Genomic DNA, 22,396 nt, shown 5'->3' on the forward strand with positions numbered 1-22,396 from the left:
CCAGTTCTATTCAATACCTCCTCATTAGTTATGTGATCTACCCATCTAATCTTCAGCATTCTTCTGTAGCAGCACATTTCGAATGCTTCTATTCTCTTCTTGTCCAAACTATTTATCGTCCATGTTTCACTTCCATACATGGCTACACTCCATACAAATGCTTTCAGAAATGACTTCCTGACACTTAAATCTATACTCGATGTTAACAATATTCTCTTCTTGAGAAACGCTTTCCTTCCAATAGCCAGTCTACTTTTTATATCCTCTCTACTTTGAACATCATCAGTTATTTTGCTCCCCAAATAGCAAAACTCCTTTACTACTTTAAGTGTCGCATTTCCTAATCTAATTCCCTCAGCATCGCCCGACTTAATTCGACTACATTCCATTAGCCTCGTTTTGCTTTTGTTGATGTTCATCTTATATCCTCCTTTCAAGACACTGTCCATTCTGTTCAACTGCTTTTCCAATTCCTTTGCTGTCTCTGACAGAATTACAGTGTCCTCGGCGAACCTCAAAGTTTTTATTTCTTCTCCATGGATTTTAATTCCTACTCCGAATTTTTCTTTTGTTTCCTTCACTGCTTGCTCAATATACAGATTGAATAACATTGGGGATAGGCTACAACCCTGTCTCACTGCCTTCCCAACCACTGCTTCCCTTTCATGCCCCTCGACTCTTATAACTGCCATCTGGTTTCTGTACAAATTGTAAATAGCCTTTCGCTCCCTGTATTTTACCCCAGCCACCTTCAGAATTTGAAAGAGAGTATTCCACTCAACATCGTCAAAAGCTTTCTCTAAGTCTACAGATGCTAGAAACGTAGGTTTGCCTTTCCTTAATCTAGCTTCTAAGATAAGTCGTAGGGTCAGTATTGCCTCACGTGTTCCAATATTTCTATGGAATCCAAACTGATCTTCCCCGAGGTCGGCTTCTACCAGTTTTTCCATTCTTCTGTAAGGAATTCGCGTTAGTATTTTGCAGCTGTGACTTATTAAACTGATAGTTCGGTAAGTTTCACATCTGTCAACACCTGCTTTCTTTGGGATTGGAATTATTATATTCTTCTTTAAGTCTGAGCGTATTTCGCCTGTCTCATACATCTTGCTCACCAGATGGCAAAGTTTTGTCGGGACTATCTCTCCCAAGGTTGTCAGTAGTTCTAATGGAACGTTGTCTACTCCCGGGGCCTTGTTTCGACTGAGGTCTTTCAGTGCTCTGTCAGACTCTTCATGCAGTATCATATCTCCCATTTCATCTTCATCTACATCCTCTTCCATTTCCATAATATTGTCCTCAAGTACATCACCCTTGTATAGACCCTCTATATACTCCTTCCACCTTTCTGCTTTCCCTTCTTTGCTTAGAACTGGGTTTCCATCTGAGCTCTTGACATTCATACAAGTGGTTATCTTTTCTCCAAATGTCTCTCTGATTTTCCTGTAGGCAGTATCTATCTTACCTCTAGTGAGATAAGCCTCTACATCCTTACATTTGTCCTATAGCCATCCCTGCTCAGCCATTTTCCAATTCCTGTCGATCTCATTTTTGAGAAGTTTGTAATCCTTTTTGCCTGCTTCATTTACTGCATTTTTATATTTTCTCCTTTCATCAATCAAATTCAGTATTTCTTCTGTTACCCAAGGATTTCTACTAGCCCTCGTCTTTTTACCTATTTGATCCTCTGCTGCCTTCACTATTTCATCCCTCAAAGCTACCCATTCTTCTTCTACTGTATTTCTTTCCCCCATTCCTGTCAATTGTTCCCTTGTGCTCTCTCCGAAACTCTGTACAACCCCTGGGTCTTTCAGTTTAGCCAGGTCCCATATCGTTAATTTCCCACCTTTTTGCAGTTTCTTCAGTTTTAATCTACAGTTCATAACCAGTAGATTGTGGTCAGAGTCCACATCTGCCCCTGGAAATGTCTTACAATTTAAAACCTTGTTCCTAAATCTCTGTCTTTCCATTATATAATCTATCTGATACCTTCCAGCATCTCCAGGCTTCTTCCATGTATACAACCTTCTTTCATGTTTCTTGAACCAAGTGTTAGCTATGATTAAGTTATGCTCTATGCAAAATTCTACCAGGTGGCTTCCTCTTTCATTTCTTACCCCAGTTCATACTCACTTACTACGTTTCCTTCTCTGCCTTTTCCTACTATCAAATTCCAATCACCCATGGCTGTTAAATTTTCATCTCCCTTCACTATCTGAAAATTTCTTTTATCTCATCATACATTTCATCAATTTCTTCGTCATTTATAGAGCTAGTTGGCATATAAACTTGTACTACTGTAGTAGGTGTGGGCTTCGTGTCTATCTTGGCCACAATAATGCGTTGACTATGCTGTTCACAGTAGCTTACCCCCACTTCTATTTTTTTATTCATTATTAAACCTACTCCTGCATTACCCCTATTTGATTTTGTATTTATAACCCTGTATTCACCTGACCAAAAGTATTATTCCTCCTGCCTCTGAACTTCACTAATTCCCACTATATCTAACTTTAACCTATCCATTTCCCTTTTTAAATTTTCTAAGCTACCTGCCCGATTAAGGGATCTGACATTCCACACTCCGATCCGTAGAATGCCAGTTTTCATTCTCCTGATAACGACATCCTCTTGAGTTGTCCCCACCCAGAGATCCAAATGGTGGACTATTTTACCTCCGGAATATTTTATCCAAGAGGAGGCCATCATCATTTAACCATACAGTAAAGCTGCATGCCCTCGGGAAAAATTATGGCTGTAGTTTCCTCTTGCTTTCAGCCATTCACAGTACCAGCACAGCAAGGCTGTTTTGGTTAGTGTTACAAGGCCAGATCAGTCTATCATCCATACTGTTGCCCTGCAACTACTGAAAAGACTGCTGCCCCTCTTCAGGAACCACATGTTTTTCTGGCCACTCAACAGATACCCCTCCATTGTGGTTGCACCTACGGTATGGCTATCCGTATCGCTGAGGTACGCAAGCCTCCCCACCAATGGCAAGATCCATGGTTCATGGGGAGGGGGGACAACAACTCATGTATGAACTGCAAAATCTCCATCTGATCAAATTCCACATAAATCACAAAGCGAACACATTTATATTCTTTTCAGAAGATTAAACACCTTTGTTATTCTGAGCTATATGTAAAGGGAAGCATGTCTAGCTCAGAACTGCTTACAAGAAATAATTTCTTATGATTTTCATTTTATTTAGTCAACTGTTTTGTTCATCACAGAGGATGGCTGGTTGCTTTGGGTTATCTCTGTGGTTGATAGCTGTCAACTTGGTATCAACCGGCATCCGGCGATAATTTCTGCTGCCGTACATGAAGACTTGTCCATCCTCTCCCATGAGGAGTATGTATGGATCTTTTAAATTTTACATCTATCATCTTCACATTGGGCTGTTAATCTAGACAGACACACCAGTGCTCTGCTGTTGAGTATACTGAGGAGCAGAGGCAGACAGGTAATCTCAAAGATCTCCTGTCTAAAATGAGTTTGTCACTAGACATAGGCTCACACAGTTCTTTTCAGGTCCTACCAGTTATAAACTGTGATTGTGGTTATGAGGTTATGATATCAGTGTTAAATAGAAATATTCAGCCATTTAAAAAATGCAAAACCATTTTGCATGATGACTTGAAACTGAACTGTATTACATAATTTGTTCTATTGCATTACATTTCAAATCAACACAAAAGCATTCATTTCCTCCATGGTATGTATACCTTTATGGCACAGTAAATATTACTAATAAGAAATTTACAGTTTGGAAAATTTCATGTAGAAGTTTGATAACAGTGGAAACTCCAGGTAGGAATATCAACAATATAGGAAAAGACAGATTGCTACCTACCATAAAGAAGACATGTCAAGCTGCAGACAGGCACAGTTAAAGGCTGTAGCCAAAAGCTATATTTGAGTGTCTTTTAATTGTTCCTGTCTGCAACTTTTGACGTGTCTTGTTAATGGTCATGTAGAAGTTTTTTTAGCCTGTGTGAAGATGTTGCATGTGCTGATGGTGGTACCACACATACAGTGTTGACACAATATCAGTCTGTTTTGATCATAGAATATATATAGGTTTTAATTCCATGTAAAAAAAAAAAAAAAAAAAATTTACCTGGGAATATACCAGTTTCTTGAAGTTCATTGGAACACTGGTACACCGTTGTTATGGAAGTATGTATGATATTATTCATGAGCAGGAAGAACATTTCCATAAAATAATAAAGTGAAGCAGTGTCATGTTGGCATATTCAAATTGGGTAAATATTTGTGACATCATTTTTAAATACTTGTATAGCCTATAGCCATAGGTAGTCAGATCAGGATTGCTGTCTTTTTGAATTCAGGCAACAGTGTCATGAAAACTAATCTTTTTGATTTACACGTAACATGCTCACATTAAAACTGTCGAGTCTATTTTGAGTAGGAGGATCCCTTAGTGTTGCAGAGATTACACTTCTTTTAATGAATTTTTAAGCTCGTCTATACAAACACATCCCAGTATAATTACCAATTATCCTGAAACATATTATATATAGAGGTACAAAATACAGAACATGCAGTTAGCAACTTGAAGAAATAATTTTTTTTAGTAATAATGGGGTGATATGACTTGTCCTGTGTCCAGTGTATTAGTAAAGTAATAGTTGGGTACCTGGCATTAGCCTGATGCATATTTAGTTCAGTTCTGTAGGAAAAGATAGATTGATACTTACCATAAACAGGACATATTAATTTGCAGACAGGCACAATCAAGACACTTACCCAAAGCTTTTGGCTACAGCCTTCATCAGCAAAACAGAAACACACGCCATTCATACATACAAGCAAGCACATCACACACACACACACACACACACACACACACACACACACACACACACACGACCACTAACTCTGGCAGCTCAGACAAGAATGCAACTATCACGTGGGATGGAAGCAACAGTCTGAATGGGGCACAGAAGAGGAAGGAATAGTGGTGCACAAGTGGGGGGGGGGGGGAGTGACGCTGTCGTGTGGAGTGTGCTGGGACTAGAATGGCAACAGGTAAAGCATCGAGAGGTTGTGGACCAGGGAGGTGGGCAAAAAAGGAGAGGAATGGAGAAAGATGGGTGTATATGTAGGCAGAGGGTGGGAGACGAGAATGGAGAGGAGGTGATAGGACAGAGGGGACCTAAACTGTTGGTTGGAGGGTGTGGGTCCAGCATGCTACTGTAATTTGAGGCTGGGCTAACTATGGGTGAGGAGAATTTGTTGTAAGGATAACTCCCATCTGTGCAGCTCAGAAAAACTGGTGGTGGAGGGGAAGATCCAGATGGCTCAGGTAGTGATGCAGCCATTGAAATCAAGAATGTTACATTCAGCTGCATGTTGTGCCACAAAATGGTCTACTTTGTTCTTGTCCAAAGTTTGGCGGTGGCTATTCATTCTGGTGGACAGTTGGTTGGTAATCAGAATAAAAAGCTGTGCAGTGATTACAGGAGTTGTGATAAATGACATGGCTGCTTTCACAGGTGGCCTGCCCCTTAATGGGGTGGGATAAACCTGTGACAGGGTTGGAAAAAGAAGTGCTGGGTGTGTCGATGGGGCAGGCCTTGCACACGAGTCTTCCACAGGGATATGGTTCTTGTGCCAAGGGATTGAGATTGGGATTGGGAGTGGGAGTGGGAAAGAGACGGGCTAGGATGTCATGGAGGTTGGGTGGGTGACAGAACACCACGTTAGAACGGATGACAACGATCTTGGGTGGGATGTCCCTCATTTCAGGGCATGATAGGTAATTATGATGCTCTGCTGCAATCATTGCACAGCTTTTTATACTGGTGATATTGATGTCACTACCAACCAGCTGTCCGCTAGAATGAACGGCCATTTCTAGCATTTCTGCCTTAAAAGTGTGAGTGTGACTCTGGGTTATTTTGGTTTATTCCCCAAACCACCTTCCACTTCTTTACGAGGTGACTTACTTCGAATTTTCAGCCACTCTTCTTTACTGGATAGCCAGCTGCTGGAATCCCTCTTGACTTCTTCTCCATCGAATAATGCTAGGCACAGGAATTTTTAGACTCTTTCTACTTATGAAATAAGAGACATAACAAACTTTGCTTTTCGTCAGGTAACAATGTAGTTGCCTTCCAAACACAATAAAACTCTCACTTTCAGCATAAATATATAATTTCCGGTAAGTCTCTCATACAATCGAACATCAGAAAATTTGAATTACAGTTAAAAGAAAGTTGGCTTTGATGCCATAACTTTTCTTAACATAAATCAGAAAATAAGTCTTGCCTATAGCAAGGTTACGTCAAGAGTTTCCAAGAGTTCTTTTTCAACTGTCTTTGTTTTAATATCAATAGTCAGTGATCCAATAAGGACAGTGCTGCATATAAACTCCATTGTTCTTCCTTACACTCTCGCTAAAACATCTACGGATTGCCCGACAGGTACTTGTCAGTGCTGTTCGTCTGCCGTGTTTACTTTCTTCCCGCGACTGATTTTAAACCTGCACACACAAACGTGATGCGCAGTAGGTAGGATTCTACCAGTCCACACTCATATGCAGAATATCGTGTGTTCGAGACTGTAGAGGGTCGAGTGGTTCTAGAATTTACACAGAATTTCTCTAATCACTACATATCCCTCCCTCAGATCGAACATGCAGTATTTTATACATAATCATTATGCAAATAATATCACTCATAATAGCATTTCATATCTTAACAGTATACATTTCTTACATATGTTTATATATGTATCTTTCCTTTCAATAACAATTCTCTGTCCTCTCTTGAACAATCTTTTGCTTAGTGTTTCTCTACTCTTTTCTTATTTTACTATTAAGACATGAGCATTTACTCATGGTTTTAGTCAGCTTTTCCATGAATCATAATATTGCTAGTCATTCATAGAATTCACACTTCCTAGAATAATCCGTATAAAATTTGTGACTTTTGTCACAATACTGTCCCCTGCTCTTAGGATCAGCACCTATTCCTTGCTTGTGGGTTGTCCTTATGAGAGCACTTCCTCTTTCCATTCTGGTAGGTACACCCTTTACAAAACATACCTATTTTTAGGCCACAGATCATCCTATCTCCACATAGATATGCCTGCCCTTTACACTTGGTGAATGCTGGGTACACCCCCCTTATCCTTTCTGAGTAGGCCTCACGGTTCATTACCCTAGTATACATTTCTATGTATACCATAATTAAATATCTTCTGCTAAAGACAGAAATCTATCTTAAACTTCGCATTCGTTCTTTAATATATATTTTACTCCCTCGAGTCCTCTTCTACTTATGAACTTACATATTTTCAATAGATAATACGTCTACATATACTATTTACATCCCACTATCCTTCAATTCATCAGAGTATTTATTACACTGACGTTTCTTAATGATCAACGTGACTAATTCCTCTCCTACTTTCATTTTCTTTCTTTCCTCAAGCCTCTTTCTTATTTATCCATTACTCATTAATGCTTTATAGTTGTTCATTATGTAGCATTTTCGTTCCATAAACTTATATGCTTTTGTCTCTATTTGTACAGGAGTTCATTGTGTCTATTCTAATCTCTATTTAGAACTGTCACTGTTCTTTGTTTATGCGTGCCTCTTCTTATGCACATTCAATGTAGAACCGTCATAGCTTCCTATATATGGGCCCATATTTACATATGTACACATGTTTTCCCCTACAACACCTGGCGGTTCTCACATCGTGATAAGCTTTGTCTTATGTAATTTAATGTTTATGTAGAAGTGTATATTTGTGTATATGTGGATGTTTGTTAGTGTAGTCTGATTTTTCGGCCTTCTTATCTAAAGATAAGATTTAAGTTTCTAGTAAACACGAAAGTAAGGAAGGATTTTAGTGATAGAAGTTTGTGAATATGAAAAGGGGGGAAATAGACAGGTCCTCAAATGAGAAGTAAGAAAAGAAAAATATGCAAACCCTCCCATTTATATCACATCTCATAAAAGGTATAAAATACTCTATACAAAATAGAAAATCTATACACTACGGCTTTTTCCACAAATATAATACTCTGTTCAATTAATTTTGTCTAGATATCACTTTTTTCTGTGATTCTCTTTAGTTGTTCTCTATTTTATAGTCATATCCAGTTTTTAAGCAATAAGATTACAGGGTAGTTCTAGATTTTAAAGGAATTCAGTGCAGGAAAACTATTTTGGAAGAAACACTGAAAACAACTTGGCATCCGATGGTTGTTACTTCTCCCGTTAACTCAGATGTTGTCCCTGGGGGATATACAATTTTACATCCTTTACATTGTATTTCCCCTTCTCTAATCCAGTTGTGGGATCTACTAAAAATAATGTCTTAGGATGGCTCACTGTTTGTACCCTGTATGGTCCCTCATATTTTTGGAAAAACTTATGAGTCTCTTTCTTCAGAGTCGAGTTGTGAAGATGTTGTTTTATAAGAATAAAGTCATCAACTTAGTACTGAGGTTCCACAGCCGTTATGCTTACTTACTCTTTGTAGCACCTTTTCAATTAAATTCTTAGAAACTATTTCTTTATTTACTTCGTAATTGACACTAGGTTGTTCAGGCCAATTAAAACACTTAATTGGAGGTTCTCCTATAAAAGGTTTGCCTATAACTTCTAAAGGTGTCAACCCAGTCAATAAATGGGGTAATCATTTAGGATAAGTTCAAAGTCCTTAATTTTTGTTGCCCACGAAGTATGTTTTTCATGGCAGTAAATACGACATAATTTTCCAATTTCCTCCATTACTTGTTCACATAGATTTGATGATGGGTTATTATTGGATATTAACACTTGTCGAATATTTTCCCGCGTTAGGAATTCTCTAAATTCGTTACTCACAAATTGTGGTCCTTTATTCTTAAGAAACAGTTTTGGTTTACCTACTTCTAGAAAGTATTGTTGTAAACAGTGTATAACCATCTGCATATTTGCTCTTGTAATGGCATATAGTTTAACATATTTTGACCAGCAGTCTATGATAACCAAAATATATAATACTCCTACCTCTCCATGTGCATTTGGTCCAAAAAAATCTGCTGCTGTGATGTCGTGTAATGACTTAGGAATAATAGGGTACATTTTGTGTTTCGCGTGAGTATCATTCTTTTTTACTTTCTGGCAAGTTTCACAGGCTCTAATCAAATATGGTATTTTATGACCCAGTTTCTTGAAATAATAAAACTTATTCATATGGGATATACATTTTTTTGATTCTGAAGTGTCCATATCCTGAACATACCACACAAGTTCGTCTTCCATTACCTTCGGAATACATAAGCACCAACGCTGTGATGTTATGCTGTCTCTCCAAAACAATTTATGATCTATTAAGGATCATGATGGATATTTGCTCTTTTTCTTTGAGCCATTTCCTTTACAATGATGTTGGGTAGCCGTGATAAAATAGCAGGTACAATATTTTCGTAACCTTTTACGTATCGTATCTTAATATCGTATTTCTGTAGGAAAAGCATCCATTGCATCAACCTACTGTGTAGTAATTGATTACGCATCAGAAGGGATAAAGCTTGATGATCTGTATAAATATGGATTTCTGATCCCCATACTAGTGTTTGAAACTTTTGAATACTCCACACAATCGCCAATAGTTCCTTTTCGGTAGCTGTGAAAAGTTTGGCAGCAACACCGTAATCAGATGCATCTGTCGAAAATTTTAATGGTTCGCCCATAACTGGATGATGTAATATGGGTGACTCAACAAGTGCTCTTTTGACATTTTCAAATGCATCATTTGCACCTTGATCCCGAGTCCACGGTACTCCCTTTCTTAATAAACTTAAAAGCCTCAGGTCATTTGACTCTTGTCCTCGTATGTACCATCGATAGTATCTGGCCATACCTATAAATCCTTTTAATTGTTTTACATTTTTGGGGTGCAGACATTCTTTGATAGCTTTTATGTGTTCAGGGTCCGGTCTAATTCCCTTTATGCCTATAATATGACCTAAGAACTTAAGTTCTCGGTGCGCGAAAAATGATTTAGACACCTTCACCGTAATACCTTTTTCTTTAAATTTTTTCAGTCTTGCACAGAGTTAAACAATGGTCCTCCCAAGTAGCTGATATTATGAAGATATCATCTATGTATATTATCAAATCCTTCAATAAATCTCTCCCTATTGCTTCATCTAACGCATGTATAAAAACGGACACAGAGATATTATGTCTGAATGGCAATACATTGAAATGGTAAGATTTTCCATCAAATAAAAAGGCTGTATACTTTTTGGATTCTGGATTGTATCTGCCAATATCCCGGATAAAGTCCATTGTACTAAAGAATTTCGCCTTTTCAAACTTGGATAACAATTCATCGATATTAATTGTTCGATCTCTCTCTGTTTCTATATGTCAATTTAATGTTCAAGCATCTAAGACTAATCGTACCCCACCTGTAGCTTTCTTCATCACGACCAGAGGATTATTCATTACACTGGAACTTCATTCTGTGATATTATTATCAATCATTTTGTTAATCTCATTCCGAACTGCTTCCTTCAAAATCATTGGTATTGGATATGGTTTGCAAAAGAATGGAGTGTCATCTTTGATTTTGAACTTACAGATAAAGTCGCTGATGTTACCTGGACAATCAGAAAACACCACTTCACACTCCTTTAAAATTTTATACAAATCTCATCTTTCTTGATCGGTTAATACTAGGGATTTATTAACTTTGTCTTGTATATCAGTTCTATGTGTTACTTGATCCACATTATCGATTTTTGGTGATAATTGTGCTGTAGCTGTTAATCGTAGACACTGACACTCAGTTGTTTCTTCCTCAATGTGGCTATTTGTAGCATTCGGGAGGACGATGGTTCAATCCCGCGTCCGGCCATCCTGATTTAGGTTTTCCGTGATTTCCCTAAATCACTCCAGGCAAATGCCGGGATTGTTCCTCTGAAAGGGCACGGCCAACTTCCTTCCCCATCCTTCTCTAATCCGATGAGACCGATGACCACGCTGTCTGGTCTCCTTCCCCAAGCAAGCAACCGACCAACCAACTATTTGTTACAAATGGCGTCCAGCATCTACTGTCCCCTCTACCATAACAAAGATGATGTTCGTCAAAGTTTAAGATGACTTTAAACTCTCACAACCAATCTAAACCAAACAGTACATCTCTATTAATATTCTCTACTATTAATAGGGTTTGACGAAATAACGTATGTGCAGTACTACAGTTCACTTGAGTTTCATATTTTACAAGTTTACTTTTTGTTCCCGTTATCCTGATTATGTATACTCCAGTCACTGGCAATAACGGTAAGTGCTGTTTATTCTGTATCAAGTTAAAAAATGCATTTGAGATGAGTGATATCTCATTCACTGACTCTATAAATATGTTAACCTCGGATGTTTCCACTGTCCCTGCTATTATAGGTTGTGGGTTATTAGTAGCTAAGATTGGTTCTTCAAGCAGCAACCATTCCTTTGTGGGTATTTTGTGTGTAAAGTTAACATACCTATATGGAATAATGTCTCCTAATATATCTCCATCACCTGGGCACTGGCCCTGGATCCAGATCGAACACTGTTTTCCTCATTACTACTAATTATGGGTTGGTTACCGAAACGAGATACTACAGTCCCATTCTGTGTTTTCTGGTTACTCGCTACAAATTCTTGAGAAGCTACCGGATCTAAATTTGAAGGTGGATGCTTGTTTTGATAATTGTCGTTACAACTTTTCTTACTGTACTGGTGTACTTTTGCTAAGTTTGCCTCATGCTTTTTAAAATTATTTCCGCTATTTCTTTTGTAGTTCAAACTTTCACTTTGGTGTAAAGTTTCATTGCGGTCCTTATTTGTTGCATCAAGTGCGTCAACAAAAGACAAGATGTCTTTTCTCGCGTAGATTGGCAGTCATCTAATTAAAATACGTACTAATCCTTCTTCTTCCATTGGCGTATCTAAATACTTTGCTCGTGTTAAATGCCAATCAAAATATTTCCTTATTGCTCCCCAAGTATTATTATAATATTTTAGGTCCCACAGATCTGATATTAAGTTTTCTTGAGCACTGGCAGACCAGTACTTCTCTTTAAATTTCTTTTGAAACTCTCCCCAAGAGGAAAAATTCTCAATATTTACTGTTCCCCATTCTGATGCTTCCCTTAGAAGGTACCCCAAAGCAAATTCGATCTTCGTGGAATCTTCCCAATTTTTTGATAAAGCTTGGTTAAATCTTTTTAAGATCGGATGTACATGTCCGTCTGGCTTAAATTTAGGGAATTGTCTCGATAACACTGAATTAGCTCCCCATTGCAGATCAGTCACTGCTTCACTAGTTAATACAACATTAGGTGAAGTTACCCTTTTTCTACTTTATCTTCGATAAGCTTAAAGTATCTCCACAGGTTGACCATACCCTTCCTGATATCACTAAGTTGGGAAGAAGGAATAGGCGATATGTGTCCGGATGTTATACTCTTGGTAACCTTTCGATCTATAATTTCTCCAAATTGTTCCTCCAAACTAATTACATTTATAATATCAGAGTTAGCTATTTTCTCTTTGAAATCTCTTTCTACATTATCTATCCGTGTATTGACACCTTTAATTTGCGATTGGATGACTGGCATTAATTCATTCTGCTTATCTACACTCTCTTTCAGATTATTCAACCCCTGCCTTAAATCATTATACTTAACATTGTACATTGTACACATTTTCAAAAGATCCTAACTTTTTCGTAAGTTCGGATTCTACATTATTACATTTGCTCTCAAAATTTTAAGTTCTAACCTTTTTGATAAATCTTGAAAAGTGTTACTCTGTTTCTGACTAAGGTCAGTAAACATATGATTTATATGAGTGGTCAGAGAATTTGTCAACTCATTCTTTAAATCTACTTTTAAATTCTCTACTTTATTAATTGTTGTATCGAACTCAGTCTTCAAAGCACCCATGCCTTTGCATAGATAACTAAAGTCTTTGCTTTGAGAGCTGACTTTGGTGTTTAACAAACCTAAATTTGTCGTTTGAATACTCAATGTTTCACTCTAAGCATTTAAAGCTTCACTCTGGGTATTTAACTGAGAATTTACTAAGTCTAGTTCTTTACTTACAGTCACACTCTGAGAATTTAGTGAGTTTAACTTAAGAGTCTGAGCTTTGATTAAATTTATCAACTCAGCCCAGTCAAGCACGTCTTTGCTAATTTTCATATCCATTGCTTGGTCTTGAGTTTCCCCAACCTGTTGTATATTTTCCATACTTTTATATGCCTTAGCTCTTGTAAGCATTTAAAACTAACTTTAAATATGATAATTACACAATAAAAGTTCACTCAACAGTATCTTCTACAACTTTGTGCTAAAGTAATCAAGTTTTGTTTCATGCTCACCTGGCGTAGAATTCTTGTTGCGTAGGTGAGTGGATGTGGAGACAGGTAAGCACCGGTGAACAGCAGCTGGTGCCGTGGCATCGGGTGTGTGTTGGTTTACGCGTCTGCATCCCCGTGATGTGTGTGAGAGCTGTATACTCCCCGCACTGGATCTTCTTGGTTGAAGTGTTCTATACGTACTTCTTCTTAGGCAAATACATTGAAATCTTCTTTGCTGTTTTTATCGTTGTGAATTTTCATTTCCTCACCGTTTTTCCATTTAAATTTTGCTCCATTGGATACTTGAACATATTCCAATTTCTCGGAGTAATTCCCTTGTCTTATTATGTTTGGGTGCTACGGCAACACGTAACAGCTTCTTTTCTTGTTTTGTACTAAAATTTCCTGTTTTCTCGGTTCTTTCACACAAATCACTACATTCCAACATTTCTGATTTATAAAGTGTGAGTGTGAATCTGGGTTATTTCAGTTTATTCCCCAAACCACCTTCCACTTCTTTACTGGGAATTTGCAACCACTCTTCTTTACTGGATACCCAGCTGCTGGAATCCCTCTTGACCTCTTCTCCATCAAATAATGGGTACAGGAATTTTTAGACTCTTTCTACTTATGAAATAATTAGACATGCAAACTATGCTTTTCATCAGTTAACAAAACTGGTAAAGCATCCGGTCTAGATGACATCCGTATGGAGCAAATCAAGAATTTTGGCCCAGAAACAAGAAAGTGGATCCTGCAGCTTTTCAACAACTGCATGAACCAGTGCCAAATACCAAAGATCTGGCGAAAGAGCAGGGTGATAGCTCTTCTGAAACCTGGAAAGGAAGCAAATCATCCCAAGAATTTCAGACCAGTTAGCCTTTTGAGTCACCTTTATAAACTGTTAGAACGTATGATTCTGAATAGAATCCTACCAGTAATAGACCCTCTTCTCATACCCGAACAAGCAGGATTTCGACCAAACAGAAGCTGCACAGAGCAACTTTTGAATCTCACTTAGTTTATAGAGGATGGTTTTGAAACCCACCAAGTAACGGGCGTGGTCCTCGTGGATCTCACAGCAGCGTATGATACTGTCCATCATCGGTTACTCCAGGCAAAACTATATAATATGATCAACAACGCCCACCTTGTTAGACTGCTCAGCACCCTCCTCCAAAACCGTAGGTTTTTTGTTGAATTTCAAGGACAATGCAGTCGCTGGAGAGTGCAGAAAAATGGTCTACCTCAGGGAAGCGTCTTGGCTCCACTTCTCTTCAACATCTATACCAACGACCAGCCATTGACCCCAGGCACAAGGAGATTCTTATATGCAGATGACCTAGCCCTTGCTACCAGAGATCATGCTTTGAAAGAGTGGAAAGAAACCTGACAACAGCACTTAGAACACTGTCAAGCTACTACAATCGGAACCAACTCAGACCAAACCCTTCGAAGACACAAGTGTGTGCCTTTCATTTAAGGAACAGGGAAGCTAATCGTGAGCTACATATTGCATGGTCAGGCATCCAACTCCAGCATCATCACGCACCTAAATACTTGGGAGTCACTCTTGATAGAACTCTGACATTCAAAACTCGCTGCAAGAACACCAAAATGAAAATCTCCGCTCGAAACAACCAAATTCGCAAACTAGCGGGGACACAGTGGGGATCAGATCCACAAACTATTTGCTGTTCTGCAATGGCACTGTGCTTTTCTACTGCTGAATATGCTTCTCCAGTCTGGTACAGGTCATCTCATGCCAGACAAGTAGACATTGCTCTCAATGAAACCTGCAGGTTGATCACAGGTTGCTTAAGACATACCCCAACTGATAAGCTCTACTACCTGGCTGGAATAGCGCCACCATGGATACGCAGAACAGTGGCTGCCAACAAGGAGAGACTGAAAGTGGAACAGGACAGTGCCCATCCACTGCACGGACATAATCCACCACAGCAACGGCTGAGATCGCGAAAGAGCTTCCTGAGCACATCCAAGAAGCTCACCATTTCACCAGAGAAGGCAAGCAAGGCTGGAGTTATGGAAGAAGTCGACGCCTCACCTGCAGACGCCAGAAGCTGAGGAACTACCACCTGGACACAACGAGAGCTGGCTGGTGTGGAAATCTTTAAACAGATTACGATCAGGAGTCGGACGATCCAGAGACAACCTGAAGAGATGGGGCTTCATAACAGAAGATACGTCCTGTGATTGTGGACAAGAACAAACCACAAGCCACATGCTCTAGTGCCTTTTGTGCCCTACATGCTGCACGAAGATTGATCTCCTGCAAGCCACTCCAAGGGCCCTGGAGGTTGCAAAGTACTGGGCACATGTAATATAAATACAATTTGTGTATATATATATATATATATATATATATGTACATATTTATTGATGTGTATGGCTACTGTAAATTTGTATGTTTCTGATTCGAGAATAAAAAAAATCAGTTAACAATGTATTTGACTTCCATGCACTATAAAACTCCCACTTTCAACGTAAATATATAATTTCCGATAAGTCTCTCGTACAGTCAAATGTCAGAAACAAATTGAATTACAGTTAAAAGAAAGTTGGCTTTGGCGCCATAACTGTTCTTAACATAAATCAGAAAATAAGTCTTGCCTATAGCAAGGTTACGTCAAGAGTTTCGAAGAGTTCTTTTTCAACTGTTTTTGTTTTAATAACAGTAGTCAGTGACCCAATAAGGACAGTGCTGCATATAAACTCCATTGTTCTTCCTTACACACTCACTAAAACATCTACGGATTACCCAACAGGTACTTGTTGGTGCCGTTCATCCGCCGTGTCTACTTTCTTCCCACGACTGATTTTAAGCCTGCACACACAAACATGTGATACACAGTAGGAAGGATTCTACCATACCACACTCATATCCAGAATATCATGTGTTCGAGACTGTAGAAGGCTGAGTGGTTCTAGAATTTACACAGAAATTCTTAAATCACTCCACTCTGCGAAACTGTGACCAAGAGCAAAGTATACCACCCTGTGGAGCATTGTGCAGCTGAACGTAACACGCTTGATTTCCGTGACTGCTTCACTATGCGAGTCATCTCGATTCTCTCCTCCACCACCATCTTTTGTTAACTAAGTTTATTGGAGTTATCCTTACTACACATTCTCCACTCCCGTAACTAGCCCAGCCTACGGTAACCTATTGTCCCCACACCCTCCCCCCAACTGTTTCCATCCCCTCCTTATTCTCGTGTCCCATCCTCTGTTTGCCACCCTCGGCCAACGGGCCCATCCATCTGTCCCTGCTTCTGTGCTTTTTCACTTTTTTCCCCAACTCCCTGCCCCACAACTTCCCGATGCTGTGCCTGTTGGCATTCCAGTCCCCACACACACTGCCAGACCATGTTCCTCTCTCCCCCATCTGCACGCTACTATCCTTTCTCCTTCCCTACCCCATCCAGATTGCTCCTTTCATCCCATTCTGGCCTAAGTTGCCGGAGTTGGCAGTCTTGTGTGCATGAGTTGTGCTTGGTTGTATGTATGAATGGTGTGTGTTTCTCTTTTGCTGATGAAGGCTGTGGCCAAAAGCTTTTTGTTGGTGTGTTTTACCTGTGCTTGTCTGCAACATAACTTGTCTTCTTTATGACAAGTAGCAATCTATCTTTTCCTGAAATATTGATATTCCTACCTAGAGTTTTATCTCAATTCTATTGTTCCATGTTCTCCTTCTCCCTCTCACTTATACACATCCTCTGCCACCCTCTCTGTCCAAGTTATCTGCCTCTCTCTCTTTGCACACCCTCTTCCCCTCTCCCTGCCCACATCCTCTTCCCCTCTCCCTGCCCACATTCTCTTCCCCCTGCCCATATTCTCTGCCCCTCTCTCTGTCCGTCTCCTCTGACTCCATCTCTGTCTGTCTCCTCTGACCCCATCTCTGTCTGTCTCCTTCCCGTTCCCTCTGTCTGTCTCCTTGTCCCCTTTCTCTCTTTCCATCTTGCCCTTCTCTTTTTAAATCTCCACCTTCTCTCTGTCCACTTCCGTCTCCTGCTTCTCCCCCCCCCCCTCTCTCTCACCCCACTGCCAGTCCCCCCTCTCTCTTCTGCCCACCTGCCTCCCCGCCCCCGCCCCCCCCCCCCCCCCCTGTGTCCACCTGCCATTACCACCTCTCTCTGCCCATCTGCCCTTCCCTATGTCTCTGTGCCCGTCTATAACTCCCTCTCTATCCATTTCCATGTTTTTTTTCTACTACCATCACCTCTTTCCCCCTCTCCCTTTCCATTCCCCCCCCCCCCCCCCTCTCTCTCTCTCTCTCTCTCTCTCTCTCTCTCTCTCTCTCTCTCTCTCTCTCCATTTCCTCCATCCCTTATATCTCCTGAGCTATGTTTCATACAATGATATAATTTTGTAGGTATTTTAGCAGCAAATGTGGATACTGTCTCCTGAAAGTGTTGCAAACAGAGATAGTAGCAAAGAAGCAATAAATGTAAATGTCATGATATGCATGATGTGACTGTTTTACTGAAAATCACATCAGAAAAATGCAGTAAGCAATAAAACTTCTCCTTTAATCATTTTGTGGTGGTCGTCAGCAAGAAAAAGTTTCTGTAAAGGTTTGATATTATGTGCAAAGTGTTTTACAAATAACTAAGTTGTCTCATTCCCAAAATATTGGATGAATAAAATTTGGATACGAGCATATGAAATATGTACACAGATAAGTGAGTGGCTTGAACACTTCTTATATAATAGAACCCAGTATGTTGTCCTCGATGGCGAATGTTTGTCAGAGACAAGGGTATCATCAGGAGTGCCCCAGGGAAGCGTGATGGGACTGCTCCACACAAATAAATGATTTGGTGGACTGGGTGGGCAGCAGCCTGTGATTGTTTGATGATGATGATGCCATGGTGTACGGTAAGATGTCAAAGTTGAGTGACTGTAGGAAGATACAAGACGACTTAGACAAAAAAAATTGCAGTTAGTGTGATGAATGGCAGCTAGCCCTAAATGTGGGAAAATGTAAGTTAATCCGAATGAGTAGGAAGAACAAACCTGTAATGTTTGGATACAGTATCACTACCATCCAGCTTGACACAGTCAAGTTGTTTAAATATTTGAGCCTAATGTTGCAAAGCGATATGAGGTGAAATGAGCATGTGGAAACTGTGGTAGGGAAGGCAAATGGTCAACTTTGGTTCATTGGGATAATTTTAGCAAAGAGTGGTTCACCTGTAAAGGAGACCACATAAATGATGCTGGTGCGAACTATTCTTGAGTACTGCTCTAGTGTTTGGTATCCTTACCAGGTCAGATTGAAGGAAGACATTGAAGCAATTCATAGGATGGGTGCTAGATTTGTTACTGGTAGATTTGAACAAAATATGTTACGGAGATGCTTCGGGAACTCAAAAGGGAATCCATGTAGGGAAAGTGGCATTCTTTGTGGGAAAGACTGTTGAGAAAATTTAGAGAACCAACATTTGAATCTGACTGGTAGAGAACCAACATTTAAATCTGACTGCTGAACAGTTCTGCTGCCACCAACATAGATCACATGTAAGGACCATGAAGATAAGATACGAGAAATTAGGGCTCATCTGGAGCTGTACAGACAGTCGTTTTTCCCTTGCTCTATTTGCTAGTGGAACAGGAGGGGAAATGACAAGTAGTGGCACCTTACTGTGGCTTGTGGAGTATTGGCTTCCCATGGGTGGGCACTAGAGTTGGAACAGCCTACATAAAGGGGTCAAAATGCACTAACAAAGCATGATAAGGTACTGTAGAGTAGCAGTTGGCCCATTTTTGCGTTAGTGATGATGTACCAGAAAATGAACTCTGTTTTGAAATAGTGTTTCAGACAGTGTTAGAAAATAGAAATTGAAGTTTTTGAGATACAGTGAGTAAATTGTTCACAGGTGCTGAGGCCGGGAGCTATAAATGTGGAAGCAGATATGGTCGACGGTGAGGCAGAAGATGAATGTGTGGAATGGCATACACCCTGTGGCAGTCATGCAATTCTGAAAGGTCCATATGCTATACAGTTGGTGAATATGTGAGTCTCATTTGTTATTAAGTAGATCAAAAAATTAGTTGAAATATTCTGTGAAACTGAACAATATTAGGTAGTTATGAACATACACTAAAGCATGGTAGCACACCATAAGGGCAAGTCCCCCCCCCCCTCATAAAAAGGTGAGGGTCTTTTTAATTAACTAGATCTGATTTCCCAGCTATACATTGATCTTAGTCCTTACTGCAAATCTTGCTATACTATAGATTGTATAAAATGGCTAAATAATGTATTCGATAACATCAGGGCCTGTTTAAGGTTCAGTGAGGCTTCTGATCTCCTTTCAGTAGTGTTGTTTGATTACACTAAATGACATTTTTGTGGCTAGCTGTTGTTTTTGCATGTAACCATGTACAGTTTTACATCTCATCAGCTTTGCATAATTTTTATTGTAAACTTTCAGTGTATGAACATAAAACGGTTTCTCAGCATTTTGAAACAATTTTTAATGAATTTTACCACTTTTTTCAAACTATAATTTGATGTAATTGTAAACTACATGTAAAAAATCATAATCCACAATACTAGTGCACATGACAATAAATGCATTATATCACACAAACAAAAATACACCTAATTCTCTAGCGTCCATTTGTTGCTCTGTTCTTTTGTCAAAAAATTTACTATTGTTACTGTGCTTGTAGTACTGCATTGACACACAGAGACTCTTTGCAGATATTAGCACTGAGCCATTTATTGAGAAGACCTCGCCCTTTACAGTTACTATTATTTCATGTATTGTATTTAGCGTGGAACTTATGTTTGAGGGTCAGTCAAATGAAAGCCAGAAATTCACCACAGCAGGGAAATGGAATGGTTCCATTCAGAAGTGATCACAACATGCATTAAGACATTTATCCCACTGGGAGACAAAATGATCAATCCTTGTTTAGTACATTCCAGTTGGCCACTGGTGTATCCACGACCTCACCCACTCTTGCACTTCCTTGTCTTTCTGAAACCAGCATCCTTGTATGCCTTTCTTGAGGTCACCGAAGATGTGAAAATCCACTTTGAAGAACTGAACTGTACAGAGGATGTTGCAGTGTTTCCCAACCAAATCACTGAAGTGTGGTCTTTGTCTGATAGGCTGTGTGAGGGTGTTTTTTTGTGCAACAGGATGGTTCTGTCAGACAGTATTCCTACAGCTAGAGGGCAAACAGCAAAGCAACAGTGAAAATACCCCACATCTCTTTTACAAAAAAAATCCTAAGTTTTCACGTAAATTCCAGTTACGTCATAGTGACTTTTGTCTTCGAGTGCAGGGGCCCCTCTACTCGTAGAGTTCCTCGAGCATGGAACCACAATAATGCGCATTGCTATGAAGACATTTTGAAGAAACTCTAATGCTCCATAAAGTCAAAACGTACCGGAATGCTGTCAGACAGAATTATCTTGTTGCACTATAATGCCTGCCCCCACACAACCAATCGGATGAAGGCTGTGCTTCAGCGATTTGGTTGAGAATCACTGCAACATCATCTGTACAGCCCAGATCTTGTGCCATGTGATTTTCACATCATTGACAACATGAAGAAAGACATGTGTGGATGGCAGTTTAAGTCGGACAAGGAAGTGCAAGAGTGGCTGCGATAGTGGATCTGTCCATGGCCAGCCGTGTTCTACGAAACAGGAGTTGATCGTCTCCTCTTCCAGTGAGATAAATGTCGTAATGCACGTGCATTATGTCATGTCATGCCATTCCATGGTCCTGTTGTTTTGAGTGTTTGGTTTTCATTTGACTTCCCCTTATATAAACAAAGGTTCCTAGGACTTTTACAATGTATGCTACTGTGTAAAACATTTCTCTCTGTGAAGAGCAACTGTACAAAATTTGCAGGTATGCATTGTTTCATTTCTTTTTCTGTGGGCAGCACAAACTCTATAGACTTTGGCTGGAAATTTCTTTTTTAGTCCTTTTTTCCACTATTTGAAATAGACACATTCCTGATGCTTCATGTCACCTAGTAGCCTTCCAGGTGGTTGTTCATGTAGTACTCTTCCTTTTCCTCTAAGGGATGGACTGGGCCCGGAATTTCTCTCTCTTTGTCTGGAGAGCCTTCATTATCATTGTCAGTAATCCAATATTTTGCCACTGAAAATAGAAACTGCTTACAATTTATTTTTTTCTTCTTCTCTGGATTCTGGACACTGTAAATTTTAAACAAATTTGAAAGTCCACAGTTTGTTAGGTAAAGGATGACTTTTTTTGTCCATGTCATCAATTTCCATAGAATTTGATGGTGAGAACTGTATTGATCCACAGTATCAACCCTTTTCCTGTGGGCATTATACTGATTCACACAAAGGCTTAAATATATCCTCTCCAATTTTTCTGTTGTATTTGAAACAGAAGCATCATGAATTGTTGAGATCATTCTGACATCCCGCTTGTCTTTCCATACGAGGAGAAGAATGTCACCTTTTCTACAGGAAACCAGATTACCTTTCTTCATTCTTAATGCTTTGGTTTTTGGTTTATGGTATACCTCTTTTCACTGTAATAGTATCACAGATTCTTTTCACCATAATATTATCACAGCCTCTGGTTTTGTTTTTTTAGTTGTAACTTTGCAGTAAAAGGTATTGTTATAATAGTTATCTTGGTAAATATTGTGTCTCAGAAATAATAAGGAAGTCAGACAGTTTTATAACAAACTAGATGTCGTGACAGAAATAAAGAGTAATATAGTCTATGCTGACTGGGACATGTAGGAAAAATGGTGGAGATTAGCACAGTCAAGAAAGCTTTCAAAGGAAGACCAGGGGGATGCCGTTTAAGGACCAGCTGGCTAAATAACATGGAGAAGGACTTGAGAAGAATGGGAGTTAGAAGCCAGCAGCGAATATTGGGCCAGTGGACCAAGGCCCTAGACTGGCTGTAGCACCAAGAAGTAAAGCAAAGATATTGTGCCACATAAAAAGAAGATAATGAAGAACTGGGAGGACAGACTT

The 22,396-nt window shown here is 39.5% G+C and overlaps 1 protein-coding gene across 4 annotated transcripts in view; it reads left to right on the plus strand.

The window, feature by feature from the left end:
- LOC124614023 (endoribonuclease Dicer-like) overlaps positions 1-22,396 on the plus strand; it is a 444,738-nt gene that overhangs the window by 201,681 nt on the left and 220,661 nt on the right. For all 4 annotated transcript variants that reach the window (XM_047142837.1, XM_047142840.1, XM_047142839.1 and 1 more), the window contains exon 10: positions 19,287-19,423. In XM_047142837.1, the coding sequence (XP_046998793.1) occupies positions 19,287-19,423 (137 nt within the window). The remainder of the gene's footprint in view (positions 1-19,286; positions 19,424-22,396) is intronic.

Source organism: Schistocerca americana, chromosome 4, assembly GCF_021461395.2.
Source record: "Schistocerca americana isolate TAMUIC-IGC-003095 chromosome 4, iqSchAmer2.1, whole genome shotgun sequence".
Classification (NCBI taxonomy): Eukaryota; Metazoa; Arthropoda; class Insecta; order Orthoptera; family Acrididae; genus Schistocerca; species Schistocerca americana.